Source organism: Globicephala melas, chromosome 21, assembly GCF_963455315.2.
Source record: "Globicephala melas chromosome 21, mGloMel1.2, whole genome shotgun sequence".
NCBI classification, from domain to species: Eukaryota; Metazoa; Chordata; class Mammalia; order Artiodactyla; family Delphinidae; genus Globicephala; species Globicephala melas.
This window is the reverse complement of record NC_083334.1, coordinates 5947276-5967937: the sequence shown is the minus strand read 5'-3', so window position 1 is coordinate 5967937 and position 20662 is coordinate 5947276. Positions and strand designations below refer to the sequence as shown.

The following is a 20662-nucleotide window of genomic DNA, read 5'->3' as shown; positions in this document are numbered from 1 at the left end:
GAGCAGAAGAATCTAAAATGATCAAACAGGCAAAATTCACTTTTGAGAGAAGAAAACTCAAGGTCTCGGGCTTATTTAAGCTAGGCGAAAGATGTTTACATTTGAGCTAGCAGCATTTTATACAGACTTGCCTCCACTGAATTCATATGATCTGTCATCTAAAAACCTTGCAGAAAATGCAATAGAATGTTTCTTCAAGGTATGATAGTTTAATTCAAATTTTATCCTGTTCAGCATATCTCAGCTATCAGGTAACTTAAATGAAATATACTTTAAAATGATTGTTTCTGTTTTGTCTAAAAGGCAAAAATAAAACAAATAAAACAAAAAGTCAAGTTTACTTGATCTTTGAGTGACTAAATCAGAATCTGTTAATACCTAAGTTTTAACATGAAGAAGTAAACTGACTAACCCCAAGTTGCAGCTGGCCAAGACACGTTTATTCTCAAAATGAGTAATTTCCTTAGCTTCAACATCAGCTTTACAATTCTCAAAAGGATTATATGTCAATTATATCCCAGTAAAGCTAGGGGCAAAAGAGTTCCCAAAAGGAAATTACTCACTTTAAAGATAAATGTGTATTTTTACAAAGAGAAATGGATTTCTAAGTTGTCAAAGATTACAATTATCTTATGATGATCAGTTTTTGAAAAGCACATGTTCTGAAATTCTTGTTTATGTTGATATTCTTTAACATATCATTCTTTATTCTCTCACTGCTATGCGAAGAATTTCATAAACACTGGAAGGAATAAGAATTATCATTTCATAAGATTTGGCTAGGGGTAATTTTTGTGTTGTCTTCAAAGTGACTTTTTAAAACATAAGACATTTTCCTCAGATCTACTTATAATTATTGTAGATATCAGCAACCTAAGTCTATGAAATTTCCAAGTCATCATTTATAATAATACAAAAATAACTGAAGGCTAATATAATTCCTTAGGCCTTATAAAAATTAAGTTTTTTTAGATAATTATTTTATTATTTTAAAATTGCCATTCCTTCTGGTTTGGCCAGAAGGAATTACATCCAAAACAAACAAAATCTCTGGAAAAAAATTTTTTTTTCATTCCATTGCTCTCACCTTGAAATTTTGAAGCCAACCAAGAATCATTTTTCTTTCTGAATTGCACTAGTCTTTTTAGTTTCTCTGTTAGTTTACGAAGCACTAAAGAAAACACAAAACAGTAAACATTAGGCAAGGAAATAGCATAAACTGGGAATCGTTATCATCTGCTAAATGAAATGACCTCCACAGTCTCCATTCCACCCTCTCCCCACTCAGCATCCCCATGGTATGGTCCATGCACAGAATTTTCATTGCATTTTGAAGTATCAGGTCAGCTCAACCGAGGCAATAAGCATCTGAAAGAAATAGCGTCTACTGCATTGGAAAGAATGCACACACATAAGAAAGAGGAATAAACAAAACAAGAAAGAAAAAAACAAAAAAGAAACACTGCAGAAACTAATAATAAGTACACAAAGTACACAAGTGTATTTATTACATTTTGCAAGCACTTTGTTCTACATTTCAAAAACGCCACCATCAAGCTGTTGGCACGTTTATGTACAAAACAGATTAATTGTAATGCCTGCTACAAAGCACTCTTTGTGAAAATACAAACTCTAATACCAGAAAAAAAAAAGCGCCAAAAACATCAACATCATTACATAAGTTTAAAAGACAGTTTTAAAAATCATCACAAACTATTAAGACACAGAACCGAAACACTACAATATAGAATTTAAAGAAGCCCATTAATACTTTTGCTGAATATCTGTAATACTGCATGTATCAGAAAAATGTTGAACCAGTAGGATAATCTAAGCGTAAAAAAAAAAAGAAGCAAAACCCCAAATTAATTAAATAATACTACAGAATGCATAATCATGCCACAGATAAGCTAGTAATACCCCCCTTCCTACTACAAGAACTTGTAAAATTATGGATGATGCATGACTAGTCATTGTACAAAGATTGTTTCACTCAATAAATTTTATTAGAAATGCACTTACACTGAGAAAAGATTTCACAATGGTCAAATCAGTGCACAATACTACCTAGTTTTTACACTGACAGCAAAGTCTCGTCAGGCTATATCATTTTAAAAGACACTTTACAGCATTCTTGTAGCATTAGAAATAACCGAAAGAAGAGTTAAGGTTAAAACAAACACCAAATTTGGTCCAATAATACTGATTGCTTTTTTTTTATTCTTTTGATATAGGTACGTCTTATAAATGAATACGAATGAACATTTGGTTAAAATGACTTACTGGAAATAAAAACACAAATATATCACTACACTTCAAAAGGATACATTGTAGAGTGGCCTCTGACCACACTTTAAAAAACACTACAGGTAAACCGACATAGATTGGAAGGCTGCAAGCAAAGCTATTGTATTAATGGAAACCTTTTCAAATATATCATACACAATTTGAGGGATAGTTTACAGAGGTGCAATCCATTAAAATTTTTTAAAGTAGGTAAAACAACTTCAGAGGGGTTAGTGTGCTTATTTTTAATACACCACCTTCATAAAGGTAATTAATGTCCCACATTAACATATTAAAAGTTCCAATCCAGCCACTGCTTAAATCACAAAGAGATCATTTGCCAATAGTCCACAGTAGTTATTTCCGTTAAAACAGTCTCTATACTAAACTTTAAAAGGTAAGCCTGGTGTCACAATCTTAAAAAGGTAAGTAGCCATGCATAAGCATCATTGTTTCTACATGCTCACGACAGAAACATGAGTCATCAGAGAGTAATGCCTTTTAAGTACATCAAGAAAAAATACAATGTTAACAAAGATAAGAAGCACTTTTTTTTTTAAACCTACTCTTACAAATTTAGAAATTGCACCTTAGATTGATGAAAACATTAACCAGGGCCTATAGCAACGTGGCCACTGATCTTCAGACAAGATTTGCATGTTTCGGGTCATCATGATATCATCTCTGTCTATCGTTCATAATGTACAATGGTCCCTTTGAAGGTTACCTGTAGTTAAACTAGTTACCGAAATCAAAACTAAAAAGTATAAAAAGCTATTTTTCTTTTCAAAACATAAGAAATAATGCAAAAGGTATAATGTATAACACATGGAAGTGGTTAAAAATCAAAGAAATCTCTGCATTTGACAATGTTAGTCTCTTTGATCTTACAGAATTATTAAATGAGTTTGAGAAATTTAAAAAAGAAAAAAAAAGGCTGGATAGGAGCTTGTAGGAGAGCTCTGATTACACCAATTTAACAAATTAGGAAATTAAGTGCTAAACAACAAAGAACTGTATTCAGGTGATTCATAAGTCACCCTCCATATCATTGATGAGAAGCACTTTCATTTTCTTTTTCAAAAGGTTGGATGGTTGGATGGCCCTTAGATAATCACCAATGCATTTGAATGGTGGAAAGGACGGGAAGGCGCTGTTTATGTGTATGCGTTGAGCCGCTCTTTGGAGCGAGTAGAGTGGATATCATGAAGTTCCTGTTCCTCCTTCGACTTGATGTCCTCATACTTCTGCATCCGGCAGGCATCTTTCACATAAGCCCAGTTGGCAGACAGAACCATAAGGTAGTGGACCTAATCAAAGACAAAGATAATTTATACTGGAAGTCTGTTCTGTGTCTTCATTACACCTTGCTATCAGGAAAGAAATATTCTAATTATATACTTATATAGAATATGTTCATTAACAAAATGGAATGAAGATTTCTGCTATAACACAAAGAATATAAATACAATATATTCCTTCCTCAATCCTCCAACTATGACACTGTCTTCTCAGCTCCCTTTTTTCAGTATCTTTCTTCTCTTTCAACTCCGAAGTACCCAAGGGTCTTAATTCAATATTTTTAATCTTTATGTGATGTTTCCTGTCCTTTTGTCCTCATTTACTCAAACCCAGACTATACATTTCATGTTTATGTATTTATGTTTTCTAATCCACTGTGGGAAACAGTCTCACATACAGTGGAGTCCAGTGAACTTGAATTAATGAGATGATATATTGCCCACAGTGCAACGGGAAGAGGGCTCATGGAAACCCCAAAATAAACCTGTGGATTTAATTAACAAGTTAATTTTCCATACAGTGAATTTTGCACAATGAATTTTATGTTGCCAACTGCAAGAAAGCAAGCACTGTGTCATACGAATCATGAATATTTTTATACGTTCTTAATAGCTAGAATAGTGCCCTGTTCAAAAAGGAAGCTCCTGATTTTTCCTGAATAGACTGACCAATGAGATCACTTATTTGTTTTTCTTTCTTTCCCTCCCTCGTAGTCTATGAGAGAGAAAAAGTAGTTTTCGAAATGGTGAATTTTGATGGACGAATAGGAAAAAGAAACTAAGTTGTCAGGTATATACTTTCTCTGAGCTTTAAAGGGTACGCTTTTTTTTTTTTTTTCGGTACACGGGCCTCTCACTGTTGTGGCCTCTCCCATTGCGGAGCACAGGCTCCGGACGCGCAGGCTCAGTGGCTATGACTCACGGGCCCAGCCACTCCGCGGCATGTGGGATCTTCCTGGACCGGGGCACAAATGGGTGTCCCCTGCACCGGCAGGCGGACTCTCAACCACTGCGCCACCAGGGAAGCCCAGTTTGTACCTCTTAATCTCCTACCCCTATGTTTCCCCTCCTCCCTTCCCTCTCCCCACTGGTAACTGCTGGTTTGTTTTCTATATCTGTGAGTCTGTTTCTTTTTTGCTATATTCACTAGTTTGTTGTACTTTTTAGATTCCACATATAAGTGATATCATTCAGTGGTTGTCTTTCTCTGACTGACTTATTTCACTTAGCATAATGCCCTTCAGGTCCATCCATGTTGCTGCAAATGGCAAGATTTCCTTCTTTTTCGTGGCTGAGTAGTATTCCATTATATATATATATGTATCACATCTTCTTTAACCACTCATCTGTTGATGGACCCTTAGGTTTCTTCCATGTCTTGGCAATTGTAAATAATTCTATGAACACTGGGGTATGTATCTTTTTGAACTAGTGTTGTTTTTTTTTTCTGGATATATACCCAGGAGTAGAGCTCCGGGGTCACATGGTAGTTCTATTTTTGAAGAACGTTAAAGTTTTGATTAGTCAAAACAGGAGGTAGGCTGGTTCTAGAAAAGTAGGGATGGACATAAAGAATCCAAGGTCAATTCTAAATGGTGACTACTGTAGTATGTTAAGGCAGTCAATGGACAGCAGAAAGAAATTAACAAAACAATTTTGACACAATGATACAGGAAAGAGATGTATACCAATAAGAAAATGAATAAGAATTAACTCATCATTTTTGCGTAGTGAACTGGCTATACCATGGGTGAGTTTACTGGGCACCTTCTAGAGCTCTATGCTACTTATATTCTAGGACACAAGGACTGAGGACCTGGGCTGCAAAAGCTCTGACTGATGTGCAGAGTACATTGTTCACTGTTGCCACTTGGCATTCCCTTGAACAAACCGGAATTCACGGTGAGTTACGAAGAAGGGACGGTGTCTAGCACATTGTAGGTCCTCAAAACTCAGTAAAAGCCTGACTTTCCGGACTCGTTCTTAATATTTCTGAAGAAAGTTAGATACAGAAGACACGACATGAGACTACCAAGGTTTATGTGGGGAGAAATAAATGAATCCTTTTTTCCTAAGTGACTCAGTGTGGCTTTTATACGTTCTGATTTAAGGAGGAAAAAAGGATAATATAAGTCAAGGAATTGATTAAATTACTTGACTATCCCACTGATACATACTTATATGCTAAAGAAATGATTTTTTATGTTAATAGTAGACCCATATCTAAAATGCTACTTATTTTGGTTAGTGTTACCAATATTATGGAGTGTCTGAATTCTTCAACTGATTACCAAATATTAGCTCTATTGTAATGATAGTCCTTCTTTAGGTTAAGCCTTGTTTTTCACTTATTTATTTGCCCATTCTCCTCCACCTTTTTTTTTTACTTATATTAAAATACATATGATTTGTATAGACTTCAGACATTAGAGGTAAATTATCGTCTCTACAGGCAAAGTGCAACACCAAGCTTGAGGTCTTACCATAGCGATGACTGCAGCCCCGGCTCCGGCAAGGGCCACGATGAACAAGTGGAAGGTCATGTTCAGCTGCAAAGGAAACCACAGAGAAACAGAATGAACATCAGGGTTACAACAGAAGAGAGATAAGGATGCCTGCTGCCTTACAAATAAGAACTCTGTTCACCTTTAACAGAAGTGCACCCATGACAAATGACTTCACCAAAAACATTATTACAGTATCTTTTCTCCTGCAAGTTATTTAAATCTTTGCAACTGCACCATTTTAATATAATTTCATTTTAAAGATGAAATCATGATTAATAATGATGGTTTCCAGTAACAGTATAACCACAGAAGGCTATGTTATATCCTTTAAAATATAACTTTATGATTTTTCAACTTTCATTAAAATGACAGTTTCTAGAAAAAAATTATGATTTTTATCGAAATATGCAGAGTATCTCATATTTATTTTCTAGTCCCTCTGCACAACATCACTGGATGTGACCTTGCCTCTGAAAGAAAGAGGGGGAAACTCAATGTCGATTTAATTATATATTCCTCAAATAACGAAATGAACCTCAAATTCTGACAAAATTAAAGGCTGTAAAAACACTCACCTCAGTGGATTCACACATCCTCAGGAAATTCTCCGAGACAGTGCAAATTTTCTTTTCCTCTCCAATTGTCACAATCCCTGCAACATGGAGAAAATTACAGTTTAACATTATAAATGTCTTCAAGATCCCAGAGAGAGAAAAAGAAACTTGAGCTGATAAAATCTAAGCAAGTTTCATTTTGTTATATTGTAACAAAAATTGTTACAAGCTTTCATTGCTTGACAATAATTATGAAAAAACTGAATGAAAGATCAAGACTATTTAGGCCTCAAGCAATTAAAAACATTTTCAATCTGAATTCAATGGAATCTAGCCACCAGAATCTTCATATTCAATTGTAGCTACTTCATTGGTTTGGTCCATTAATGTCATGGTGTAGGCATCAGGGCTTCCCTGGTGGCTCAGTGGCTGGGAGTCAGCCTGCCGATGCAGGGGACGCGGGTTCGTGCCCCGGTCCGGGAAGATCCCACATGCCGCGGAGCGGCTGGGCCCGTGAGCCATGGCCGCTGAGCCTGCGCGTCCGGAGCCTGTGCTCCGCAACGGGAGAGGGCACAACAGTGAGAGGCCCGCGTACCGCAAATAAATAAATAAAAGTGTTCTGCTGGTACAAAGCCTCTGTTAGTCTATAAAATGTATTGCCCAAAGGAGCAGTTTTTCTCTGCTAATTCTGAAAACAGCGCTATTAGTAAGGGGAAATAAAAAGCTGCCATTTCACTACTATTTACCCTTGCTCCAGTTGGTTTATGGACCGACTGCATCAGCATCTCCTGGGGAGCTATCACAGATATGTATCTCTGGACTCCACCACAGGACTGTTAAATCAGAATCTGTGACTGTTTGCCAGGAGTACTGCATTTTTAACAAGCACATAGGTGATACGCTGCCACAGTCCTCATGTTAGAGAAGTGATCAAGTTCATCCTAAAATGGGTCTTTGATTTTGTCTGGAGAACTACTGAAGTGTTAAACACATATATACATGAGCAGAAAAATTCACAAGTTCTGGGCAAACTAATACCTAAGCGTTTAGCACTTGCTGCATAATAATATATACACATATTATTGAGTTTTAATATGTACGTATATACACACCTTCTTAGCTTTGAGGTGCACCGTCCCCTGTCCATCTCTGTGGAGCTGCTACCGTCCTGCTTTGCCAAGAGTTTGGGCAATTATTTCAGTTAAAAAAAATCTACTTGCAGTACCTCGAATGCAGAGATCCCTCTCTGCGACCTTCCCTGTTTGCCAAGACAGCTCTAAGAGGGGGTGAAAAAGAACCTCCAGAAGATGTGACTAGTGAACCATCATTAGTGAGAAAGCTTCCCAGGAAAGGCCACCTTTCTCCATGCTGATCGATTACAGATTTCATTCATTCACGTGGAATACCTTGGCTGCGCATACATTTCCTCACCCGTTTCTTTATTCACATTCACAGCAAAACTTCCAGGAAGTGTTGCCTTTGCTCAGTCTGCAATTTCTTTCTTTCCATTTCCGCTTAAACCCTTTCTAGTCAAATTCACCCCAATCCTCCATGGAAGTTTTTCTTATAGAGGTCACCCATATCCTCCAAATGGTGAAAGCGGAAGACGAATTCTCGGTTCTCCTTGTACTTGCCAGTCCGCAGAACTGGAGGCAGGGATGACTTCTGCGTCCTTCATGGTGTCTTCTCTTGGGTTCAAACTCTACAGTCTCTTGTTTTTGCCTTTCTGCTCTCATCGGCTTCTCCCTCTCAGCATCTCTGTCTGGTTCCTCCTCTCCGCTAGGACCCCTTTCATTGGTGCTTCCCAGTGTTCAGTCCTCAGTCATCTGTCTCCTTTGCTGATCTCATCCTGTCTCAGAGCTTTTAAAGACTTCAAACATTATCAAGACTCCTAAATCCATATAGCCAGGCCCATACTACTCTCCTGAAATTGACACCCATATATCCAATTTCCTACTTGACAACTCTGTTGAGATGTCTAATAAGCATCTAAAAATTAACATTGTCAAAACTGAACTTTTGATCTTCTCCCTCACCTGCCCCACTCCTGAGTAAGCTCTTCTGGTTGGCTTTCCCGTCTCATCTCATAGCTAATCCATCCTTCCAGTTGCTCAATCAAAAAATGAATTCTTTCTTGAATCTTCTTTTTCTCTCAACCCCACATACAATCTATCAGGACATTCTGTTGTCTCTGTCTGTACCCGTCATAATCCACATTTTGGGGAGTGAACGTTCTTTTCTATTCTGATGCCCCTTGTTTATAACTTGATTGTATATGAACATTCAGCATTCCTGTTAAGGACCTATTATCTGGAGGGTAAATAAGTGCTATCCAGGCGGTAGATTCTGTGTTAAGAGCAAACAGAAAGCCTTTAAGGCTGATGTAAAAGGTTTCACGACATCTGAAAAGTGCCTTCCCTTCCATGTCACAAAGAAAAGCTAAACTTGCGTAAATCCTGGTAACTATGTTGTAAACAGTGCTAAGGTTCAAAGAGCAGCTTTAATCATAGTCATGCTTTACACTTACTGGAATTAGGTCCCGTATAATATCTGAGACATACTGGACTAAAAAAAATATTGCTTCTTTATTTCAAACTCAAACTTAACTGGGAGTCCTGTAATCTACCTGGCAACCCTCTCTGTGACACTAGTCACATCTTTTCCAATCTTAAGTTTTCAGATCAGCAGAATTAAAGGAAGACATTGGAGTATGTGTGGTGGTGGTTACTGAAGTCAGGGCCGTGGTTTTCCAAGCAGGTATTTTCCAGTGACCTGCATCCAGCAGCTGGGGCCGACGTTTCCTTTTCCTGTGTTTACGTGGGACGTGATTCTGAAGTTAAAACCTCCCCAGCGGAAGAGCTGTCCACATTCCCTCCATCATCTTCTTGCCAAGAACCTCATGCACAGAGCAGATCATCCTGCTTTTCATTCGGGCCAGACAATGGGGGCTGGGGACTCCTTCTGACAAGAGGGTGGGCGGGCCACACTTTTGGAACACACGGCTAGCTGGGGATAGACTAGTTCTATCTGTACCCTACAATCTGTCTACAGTATAACCTTAGAGCCACAGGCTTGCACACACCATCTACCGAAATGTTTCCCACTTGCCTGAAGTATGAGGAAACCCCCATTAGAGAAAAGCATTTAGAACGTTCTTTAGATTTTAATAGCTGTGTTGTGAAAAAAAGTCCTTTTGAGCCTGTGAATTTGCATATCTTTTATAAATTCTGTAGCCCCCATGTTTTTACAAATGATGGGATAGAATTCTAAACAGGTTAGGTGAGATTAGACTCTACATGTTCATAGTTCAGTACTTGTTTTGACAGGAGAGGCAGTTAACTTCTAGCTAAGAACGGACTGAAGCTAGTTGGGGGTGAATCCTGGCTCTGTCACTTACTAGCTGTATCGCCTTGGGCAGGTAATTTAATCTCCTGGTTCCTCAATTTTGTCATTTATAAAGAGGATAACAGTGTCTGCCATATTTAATTATTGTAAGAATTAAAACATGTCAACATATACAAACCATTCAGAATAGGGTCTACACGTTGTAAGTCCCTATCTACCTAAGAAAGTATTATTATTATGTGAGGTTTTAGGCCTAAATAAAAATAACCAAAGAGGACTACTGATTTATTTAACATTTTTTGATTTTGTTATCATGAAATGCTAAGGTGTTTTGTTTTGTTTTTTGCCCTATTTCAGAAGACGATGAAGTACGTATTTCTTAGATGACCTTCATAGCAGACTTCACAGATTGTACAGTTTATCATGAGAGAATGAAAATACTATGCAAACATCACACTGAGTAGGAAAAGTTCACAGGAATCACGACAGGAAAATCAAAATGATAACTTGCCAACACCAGGAAACACAACCTGACAGCCTGTTCACATACACATGCTTGTGGGTTTATGTTGTGAAATCAACTTCCAGTCACTCTGAAATGCCTACTTGTTTCCGTTTTAAAAGAATGACTTAAACGTGAAGACTCTGATACATCTATCTCTTTGGTAGAAGAGGCAATGATGGTTCCACAGTGACTTACACTATTTTAGAGGCAGTTATTTGGGAGAAACCATATGAGCCAGAGATCCACCTACCAAACTGACGAAGGTCCAGGCAGAGATTCGCTCCCTCCACTAAGGTGGTGTTTCGGCAGATGGTCCACAGGTTGAAGTACATGTAAACTGGCAGCGAGGTGAAAGCCGTGACTCCCAGCCAGGCCAGCATGAAAAGGTATGTCAGCATAATAAACTGCAAGAGAGAAGTCGAGACAGAAAACACATCATCTACCGGAAAAGAAGAATTTTATGCTTAACTTACACAGCTCAATATCAAAGGTCTGAATGATTACAACCCAGGTAGGCACTGCAACCTGGGAAGCTGAGAGATGGTGAATATCATGGGGAACGGGAAGAAACCTGCCAGAAAACTGAGCTTCTGATGTGCAAAGGAAGAGACCATCGAGCTGCATCTTGATGCCTGTTTCGTTCATGTATTTATCTTAAAGATCTCACCGCACGTTTTTTAAACTTTAGAAAACATTAACTGGTAAATTTACAGGGGATTCTGCACAGTGAGTTAAAACCTTGTCAATAACTTTATGTTACAACTAAATGGGCACGATTTTATATCATAAATATTTAAGCTACTTAATTGTGTTTACATTTAACATTCTAGATATGATGATTCACAAGTCATTTTAGTATATAATATTAGTGTGTATTTCTATTCCTTTTTAATGACTTCTGTAAACTTTAAATCTAAGTCTTCTTTCATGCATATTAATTTTACCTCTGATTGACTGATTGATTGACTGACCAAACATTGATTGATATGCCACTCACTTACAGTGTCCCCAGCCTAAATGTCACATTTATTTAGCAATCACAGGGGCCTTAGAGCACACTGATTAAAGGCACAGACTCCTGGGCTGGAACGAGTCTAGGCTGCTCTTTATGTCTCTGTGTCTGCCTCTGCAAGAGAATACCTCCTAAATTGATCTACAATTACAATCACAATTGTAATCTACAATTACAATCACTGCAGGATTGCAGAGAGGCTGGAATGAGATGATATGGGAAAGGCATTCAGCATCGAATCTGGCACATAAGAAGCCCAGACAAAGTATTAGCTAGTTTTTATTCTAGATAGTATTACTCTGGTTACTACTACTACCATCAAATATGGATATCTGCCTGAATGATAGGACTCTACGCAATAAGGAAATTAGGCTTCGTTTCACGTTTGGAGAAAATAAAAAGAATGAGGACTTCTTCAGTCTGGGAAAGTTATTCAAAGAGGGCTCCCACTCAAGGAGAAAGACTCTAGAAAGTTTGGAAACCACCCCAAAACTGAAGAAATCTTGTTAATGGAACGCCTTGGAGTGGAAAAAGCCCTGTTTATTAACATTTTCATTATTCACCATTGTAGCTCTCCAGGCTAATTGACAGTCTCAGGAACAATGAACATGATATGGCCGCTCCACACCCAGTTCTCTGGAGGGAGCTAGTAACTCGGAACCCACGGGACAGTAATCAGTGTGCTTTTGGCTTCGTCCTCTCTATCTTGTTTTTCTTTCTGTCCCACGGGATTTTTCAAAAGCTTCTTTTGAAGGTGCTATTCACTGCAGGATGGGACGTAGCATTCAATAGGTTTAAACTCAAAGCAGCGTGGAGCCCTCTGAAACATGGTGCTGCTGCTACTCGACAAGGCAATGAAAGGAGTGACTCTTAAACCACAGTTCTGACTCCTATTTGCCATAATGTTATGGCACAGCAGTAAAACTGAACGTTACAGAGTAAATCTTTGCTGTGAGAAAATGTTTTTCATGACGACTAGTGCATAACTTTTGTTCTAAGACACAGCAGACTTTACTTTTGAATTGGAGTACCAAGCAGTTACATTTCAGGGGGCAGCAGTTCACGGTCACTAGAGTATCCAAATTAAAGATGCGAAAAATATAAGTCTATCTTCCTATTTTATGTTTCGCTTAGAGTCTGATAATTACTAAGACTGACGAATTACTTAAATTGATCAAGTGTGATTCCAGGTAAAAATTCTCTGTATGTAATAAAATATCTCATGATTATCATAAATTATTTCTAGCTTTGCACTAGAAATGTGACAGATATGCATTCTGCTGTCTGAGCATTAAATAAATAAATAAGCTACTTTGTTTAAAAAATGAGGTATAATTGATACATAATATTATATTAGTTTCAGGTGTACGACATAATGATTGGATATTTGTATATATTGTGAAATGATCACCTCAATAAGTCTAGTTACCATCTGTCACCAGACATAGTTATGAATTTTTGTGTGTGTGTGATGAGAATTTTTAAGATCTCCTCTTTTAGCAACTTTCAAATATATAATACTGCATTATTAACTATAACCACCATGCTGTACATGACATCCCCAGGACTTACTTATTTCATCACTGGAAGTTTGTACCTTTTGACCCCTTTCACCCATTTTGACCACCACCTCTGGCCACCATCAGTCTGTTCTCTGTATCTTCAATAAGCTACTCTTATTAGAACAATCTCTGAGCATTTGAAAAATTCTTCTGATTTTGAAAATCTTATTTTTTCCTTTATTAACATCTATTCAGATGAAACACTTTCTGAAATTTAACTCTGCAATATCTGTTTGGGGAGTTTAGTGAAAACAAACAAATAAAAACTGGAAGAAATAAAATAACCCTGGACTTGACATCAGAGGACTGGATCACTGACATCTCACTTAAGGCTCAGAGTCACCTCCTCATTCACAAACTGGAAATTAGCAGACCTCTCTCACAGGGCTCAGATATGAAATCACTTAACAGTAAACATGGTCCACGGTAAATCTTACTTAGGAAGAAATCCCAAGAGAGGAAGTTGTTTGATTCAGCAAAAAATTATTTTTCATTTCTAAAGGTGAGGTATGGACAGACTAACCTATTTACGTTGCATTTGGTGTTTATTGCCTTGAACAGCAAGGAATTTTACTTTCTAAATTCAACAGCTGTGGCCCTGTTTATAAGAAAGGAGGGAGGGATGGGTCTTGTGGGAGTTTGACATATAAAGGAGACTCAGTGGCTTTTCTTATTTCGGCCATTGTTTAATATATCACTCACATATTAAAATGCTGACCATTTCCTCCTAATTCACAAAGAAAAAAAATCTCAGTAAAATTTCCGTGGTTTGGTTTAGATTAGTTAACTTGTTGATCTGCGATGGTAAAAAAAGCCACCATTAAATGATAGGGACTGAGTGCCAGATTCATAATTAGTATCCAGCAATCTCATTATCACATCATTATTTGAGTACCGTTTCATCAGAACATGCAAATGACTTTCACAATAGCATCTTCTTGTTATCCTATTTCTTGTTTTGTTTTTGTTTTTACTCAAAATACATTTGTTGATGGTTAGTATTAAATTCAACAAAATTGCTGTGAATTACTTCTTAGTGGCTTAAAATTTTAAAAGAAACATGTAATTATTGCTTTGATCTCAACCTGGATATTCTAATCATTGTTAGAAATCTAGACGGGAGGTTGAAATATAGAACTGCGGCAGACAAGGTTTTTATAACCTTTGAAAGAAGGCTAAAATAGATGATTAATCCTTGCTTACGTAGCTATTGAGATTACAGTGTATTTAACTGGAGAATGACTTGTAAAAGGTAATTCGTTTTTCGTCTGAACTCCTATGAACTTAGGCTTGATGTCTAAGGAAATCAGACTTTGTTGAGCTACAGGCTTTCTGGGCAACTTTAGCAGATGTGCACCAATCAGGGTAAAAATAACATCTTAGAATTTAGCAGCCCTGATGAAAAAGAGCCAGCTGACCCTGACCCCCAAGTCTCTGAGTCTATGAACTATGTAAACACTGAAAAAATAAGCCACATACCAAATGGAATGTTATGATATAATGAACAAATTCAGGCATGAGGCAGACCCAACCTTTAGTGAACAAAATGGATCTATGCAAACATATACCAAACGTATACTGTTGGGTTCCACTCAGGTTACTGTCTATAAGGTCCCTTTCTCATTAATGTTTCGAGACACAGGATATAAAAGGACTTAGCTAAATCTTAACTCAGAGCCCCCTCATTTCACAATAATATGTTTTCAATGACATTTCCTCATTGTGAATGGATTTAAAGAGTATCGACTCAATCATGTCCCCACTTGAACAGCAAAAGGAAAGAGTGTAAAAAAAAAAAAAAAAAAAAAAAAGGAAACAGCTTTAGATTTCATCAAAGGCGGAAACAGCTCCAGGCTTAGAGATACTGTCCTCAAGCAGTCTCACTGCATGGACATGCACTGAGGGTGCACAGCCTCTGATAGTGCTTTCCACCTGCGGCCACACGTTAGGATCATCTGGCAAATCTGAGAAAGAGATGCTCAGGCCTTGCTCTTGCCAACTATATCTGTATGTACAATCGTGGGTGTCCAGTGTGAGGAACTACTGCTCTACTGGAATCAGTAAAGCTCTCGTGAGTCCATTTGATGTGAAAACATCTTTGCTATTTTATCTTTAGGCTCTTCAGGGTACCACACCTGAAGGAGAAAAAAAAAAAAAGTACAATTGGGATGATTTGCCAATGTCAACAAAACAGCCAAATGCACGGATGAGTGAGGGACTGGACGTGAACCAAATTTCAAAATCAAGACTTCCCAAATTCAGCACGATGGAAATTTTCAGCCAGAAAATTCTTTCTTATGGGGAATGTCCTATGCGTTGCAGTATGTTTAACGGCATCCCTGGCCTCTACCCAATAGATGCCAGTGGTGTAACCAAAGTTTCTCAATGTCCCCTGGGGGTGGGGTAGGGAACTAGCCCCTGGTTGAGAACCACAGTTCTCATATGAGAAAATACCAAGTCAGAAAAAAAAGCAAATGGACACCTGAATATACTATCACTAAGAATGCAAAATGGGACAGCATTAACAATACTGAACTCAGTAGGCTCTGAGAAGTATACAGTGTAAAGTTAGCTGCAGAAAAAATTTTTACGTTATTATGTAAATTACTTGAAAATATACAAGTATCATCACTGTCAACATCATGGCCCAAAACTACCTTAGCGCAAGTAGTGATCAGAAGCTTTCTTTAAAAAATTATTTGCTTAGTTATAGCCACTTTATCCACAATTGCCAAGACTTGGAAGCAACTAAGATGCCCTTCAGTAGGTGAATGGAGAAATAAACTGTGCTACATCCAGACAATAGAATATTATTCAGAACTAAAAGAAATGAGCTATTAAGCCATGGAAAGACATGGAGGAAACTTAAGTGCATATGACTAAGTGAAAGAAACCAGTGTGAAAAGACTACATAATGTATGAGTCCCACTATATGACATTCTGAAAAAGGCAAAACTATGGAGCCAGTAAAAGGATCACCAGTTGCCAGGGGTTGCAGGAGAGGGAAGGATGAATAGGTGGAACACAGAGGATTTTCAGGGCAGTAAAACTATTCTGTATGACGCTATAAGGATGGATACATGTCATACACTTGTCTAAACCCACAGAAGTTACAACATCAAGAGTGAACTCTAGGGCTTCCCTGGTGGCGCAGCGGTTGAGTCCGCCTGCCGATGCAGGGGACATGGGTTCGTGCCTGGTCCGGGAAGATCCCACATGCCGCAGAGCGGCTGGACCCGTGAGCCATGGCCGCTGAGCCTGCGCTCCCGGAGCCTGTGCTCCGCAACGGGAGAGGCCGCAACAGTGAGAGGCCCGCGTACCGCAAAAAAAAAAAAAAGAGTGAACTCTAAGGTAAACTGTGGACTTTGGGTGACTATCATGCGTCAGAGTAGGATCATTAATTGTAGCAAATGTACCATCTGGTGCAGAATTTTGATAGTGAGGGAGGCTGTACATATGTTGGGGTGGGGGGGATATAGGAAATTTCTGTACTTTCTGCTCAATTTTGCTGTAAACCTAAAATTGCTCTAAAAAATAAAATCTATTTTAAAATATATTAATTGTAATGCTTTCTTCTTTCTACCTTGCATTGGTCTCATTCATTCAACAAATCAAATTAAAATACTTCAGAACACAGGATCCATTACGAGTTTCCACCTGCCTTATCTAACACTTGGATTACCGCAGTATTCTGAAAAGTTCATTCTAATTAGCACCCTGACGGTTACTCATAGAACTTCTTTCTATCTTCCGAACCCCAGATGAAAGTCACTTACTCATTAATAATGAAAATATCTCATGTGTCAACAACATGTACTGTATGAGGCCTTAGGTATTATACTGGTCAACAACATCTATCACAGACTTTAACTGCTCCCTGTGCAAACACTGTAAGTCACCCACGTCCATCAACGTGCTCAGCATGTATGTGCTTACGTAGAGCTTACGTTTTCAAGTGAAAACAGAATTCAAACAAAATCAAATTATATTAAAGGTAAAAGCATCAGTGGCACCTTTTCCAGCAAATATTACTACAGAGGAAACTTCCTCTTAGTGAATACTATTTTAGTATCAATTACATTGTAAATAGCTGAGAAATGTATTTTTGACCAAGAATCCCAATATAATAATACTAGGCTTAGTCACTCCTCAGTGAACTTTTGAGTTTTATATCCTTAATATACCATTTCCCCATAAGGTAATTTAAAAACATAAACTATTGTAGTTAATCTCAAAATGAGAAAAAGAGATAAAGAAATTGAGTCTCAAAAATATAGGGAAGCTTCATATGTTTTGTAAAATGTTACTGATTTAAAGGCAAAGTCAGAAAAATATATAACCCTTGCTTTTTTTTAAAGAAAATATAAAAATAAAGATCTTTTGTGTGGAGATTATTCCCAGTACAGTGGGCATGAAGTTCCTGACTGAAAAAGAGAAGTATCTATTAATCAATGTTTTAAAAGGCCATTTGTAATCCAGAGTTATTATTTCATCCCCAATCTCGTGGTCTATTTATAACTCTTACACGTATGGAAATATTTGAACCAATTTAAATATCTGAACCAATTTTAAAAATTAGATTTCTATTTGCAGTGTCACCCGAACATATAAAATCAAGGTTACTCACAGTACAAGCAGCTACTGTGAGTGAATGTATTCAGAATGTTACAGGGATTCATAAAATCTATGAATTTGAGGACATTTTCTATCTATCCTTAAGATGAATTTCTAGCTTTATTATAAAATTTGCTTGAACCGTCTACACCTGCAAATGACTTCATTTAAACTAGAATATCTTTATAAGCAGAAATGGAAAATTCATTAGTTATGGAGATATTCCCTTAGAAATTTTCAGTGGGTATCAAAGTCTAAGATTTAATTTTATATTAATTAAATAAGAAACTGAGGGTTTTGAGGATTCTGCAGAAATGAAAATAGAGGTCCATAGAGTATTATCCTGCTATGTACAGTTTATTTATGATAAATTGTATTTTAGCATTTTTTTTTTTTTTCCGGTACGCGGGCCTCTCACCGTGTGGCCTCTCCCGTTGAGGAGCACAGGCTCCGGACCTGCAGGCTCAGTGGTCATGGCTCACGGGCCCAGCCGCTCCGCGGCACGCGGGATCCTCCCGGACCGGGGCACGAACCCATGTCCCCTGCACTGGCAGGCAGACTCTCAATCACTGCGCCACCAGGGAAGCCCAGCATGATTATTTTGAATAGATCTATTTTGTTTAGGAAAACATGGATCAGAGAATGTGTTAATGTCTTTAGTTTTCTTTTTCAATTAATAGTACTTTAGATGTATATGAAATAATGTGATGAGAAAGATACTTTATCTGAGTCTTCCTCTCCAAAGTCCAAAGCCCCAGTCTAATCATGAGAAAAATATCAGACAATTTTCAACTGAGGTACATTCTACAAAATGCCTAACTACTCCTCCTCAAAACTTTCAAGATCATCAAAAAACAAGGAAAGTTTAGAAAAAGTCACAGATCAGAGTAGCCTAAGGAGAAATGGCTAAACTGTAGTATGGTATCTGTATCCCCTGAGTGGGATACTAGACGAGAAAAAGAACATTTGATTTGGTAAAAACTAAGGAAGTCTGAATAAAGTATGGACTTTGGTTAATAATAGTGTTTCTATATTGGTTCATTAAATGTGACAAATGTACTATGCTAATGTAAGGTGTTAATAGGGAAAACTGAGTTTTATATACATGGAAACTTTCGGTACCATCTTCATCTTTCTGTAAATCTAAAACTACTGTAAAACTATAAGTTTATTTTTGAAAAAATACTTTAGGATTTTAAAAATATAAGGAGTCATAAATGCTATGAAATTATATCCTAGGATGATCTGATACATAGAGAAGTCTAAAAATGCCACTTGAATATACAAATTTAAAAAAGAAAGGCTTAGCAGAAGACTGTATTTCATGACTTGAGTGATCAAAAGAACAAAAACAAACAGAAAACAAAACCTTGGCTCAATATTTCGAGAAGTTATTTTTATTTGAATAGAATTCCAATGATGACTTATGGTGACTGGAGAGGAATCAGGATGATTCAAACTTTTTCTTCCATTTTTCATTTCCAGCAGTTTTAAGTCTCTTGCATGAAAAATTCTAAAACCAGAAGATTTACTTTTTTACAAGAGATGTTCCCATTTTGTCAATGTCATCTTCTAAGGCTAACTGAAATTTTTTGTCAAGTTTTATGCCCTAAATCTGAAAAGAATGACACCCATGTTTTCTTTTTTTGCTATAATTTAGGTACCAGCAGAGTTAACGTCTGGATGGTCACACTGAGATTGGTGTACTGTCCTGTATTTACAGACCAGTTCTGAAATTGTAAGTGCAGGCAGGAGATCCACCTCAGATACCTGTGGCAAACAAGCTCCTCGTGCCATCTTCCACATGAACTGCTTTTTGAAACATTATTTCTAAATATTACCACTATGCCTGAAGCAGTTTATGTTCCCCCTAACCTCCCCCTTTTTTCTCTACTGAGAAAGTGTTAAAGTGCATTGTTGTAACCTGAAACAAATCATGTTGCCTCCTTCAGGTTAGTGTTGGAATATCCTAGAGAGAAACTAAGCCTTATTCTAGGAACTTGGCAGTCTTGGATCAAAACTGTTACTATCTTTTTAATTTACTTTGGAAGATACTGGATTTTAGAGACAGAGTTCCTTGATGACACTTTAGTTAGGAAGTTACCTTAGAACTCTTTATCGGCAGAGTCATCAAAATAGAAAAGTACCTTTGATGACTGAGTTATTTCATATCCCACAGAGCATCCCTGTCTTGTAAAAAGAGATAATTCATGATTGTGGATAAAGGTTAAAATGAGGACATCTCTGCAACGAAGGAACTTTCCAACCATCAATGAATGATCTCACCAAAGGGCAAAACAAAAGTGACTGGTGAATTACTAACAACTCTCACAACCAGATAATTCTCCTATAAAACATAAAATGACAAGGCAAATCCTGACCGTGAGTTTAGTGACATGGGCTCTGGGCCAGATGCTCAAATCCAAATCTGGCTCCACTGCCCACTATGTACTCATCTCTTGCTAGCAGATTCCTCATCTGTGAAATGAAGGTAACTAATATTGGTATCTACTTCACATAGTTTGGAGGATCAAATGCCCTAGTGTTTCATAAAGTCCCATGCATAGCAACTGGCATATGTAAGCACCTAACAACCATTTCCTATTATTAATACTGGATTTATTATTAAAACTTAACTTTAAGCTATGAAAATGAGCCAGGAGTCATTACATAGTGAATAGATGTAAAGGGAGTTCTATAGAGTATGTCTTACGGACACTAGTCTAATATGCTGTAGTCAAAATCTATAAACATCTGAGGCTAACAGGAAGGATTAAAATAAATACAGTTCGCCTTCCTTTTTGACGTCCTTGGATTTAACCACGACAAATGGAAAATATTCTTTAAAAACATCCCAAGGCTTCCCTGGTGGCGCAGTGGTTGAGAGTCCGCCTGCCGATGCAGGGGACGCGGGTTCATGCCCCGGTCCGGGAAGATCCCACATGCTGCGGAGCGGCTGGGCCCGTGAGCCATGGC

General features: G+C 37.6%; 1 protein-coding gene across 2 annotated transcripts in view; it reads right to left on the bottom strand.

Annotated features, from left to right (window-relative positions):
• Positions 1–1478: 1478 nt before the first annotated feature.
• Positions 1479–20662, bottom strand: part of GPM6A (glycoprotein M6A) — a 248491-nt gene continuing 229307 nt past the window's right edge. For both annotated transcript variants that reach the window (XM_030830005.2, XM_060291618.1), the window contains exons 4-7: positions 10749–10902; positions 6670–6746; positions 6071–6136; positions 1479–3596 (exon numbers count right to left, since the gene is read on the bottom strand). In XM_030830005.2, the coding sequence (XP_030685865.1) occupies positions 3444–3596; positions 6071–6136; positions 6670–6746; positions 10749–10902 (450 nt within the window). In that variant the 3' untranslated portion in view covers positions 1479–3443. The remainder of the gene's footprint in view (positions 3597–6070; positions 6137–6669; positions 6747–10748; positions 10903–20662) is intronic.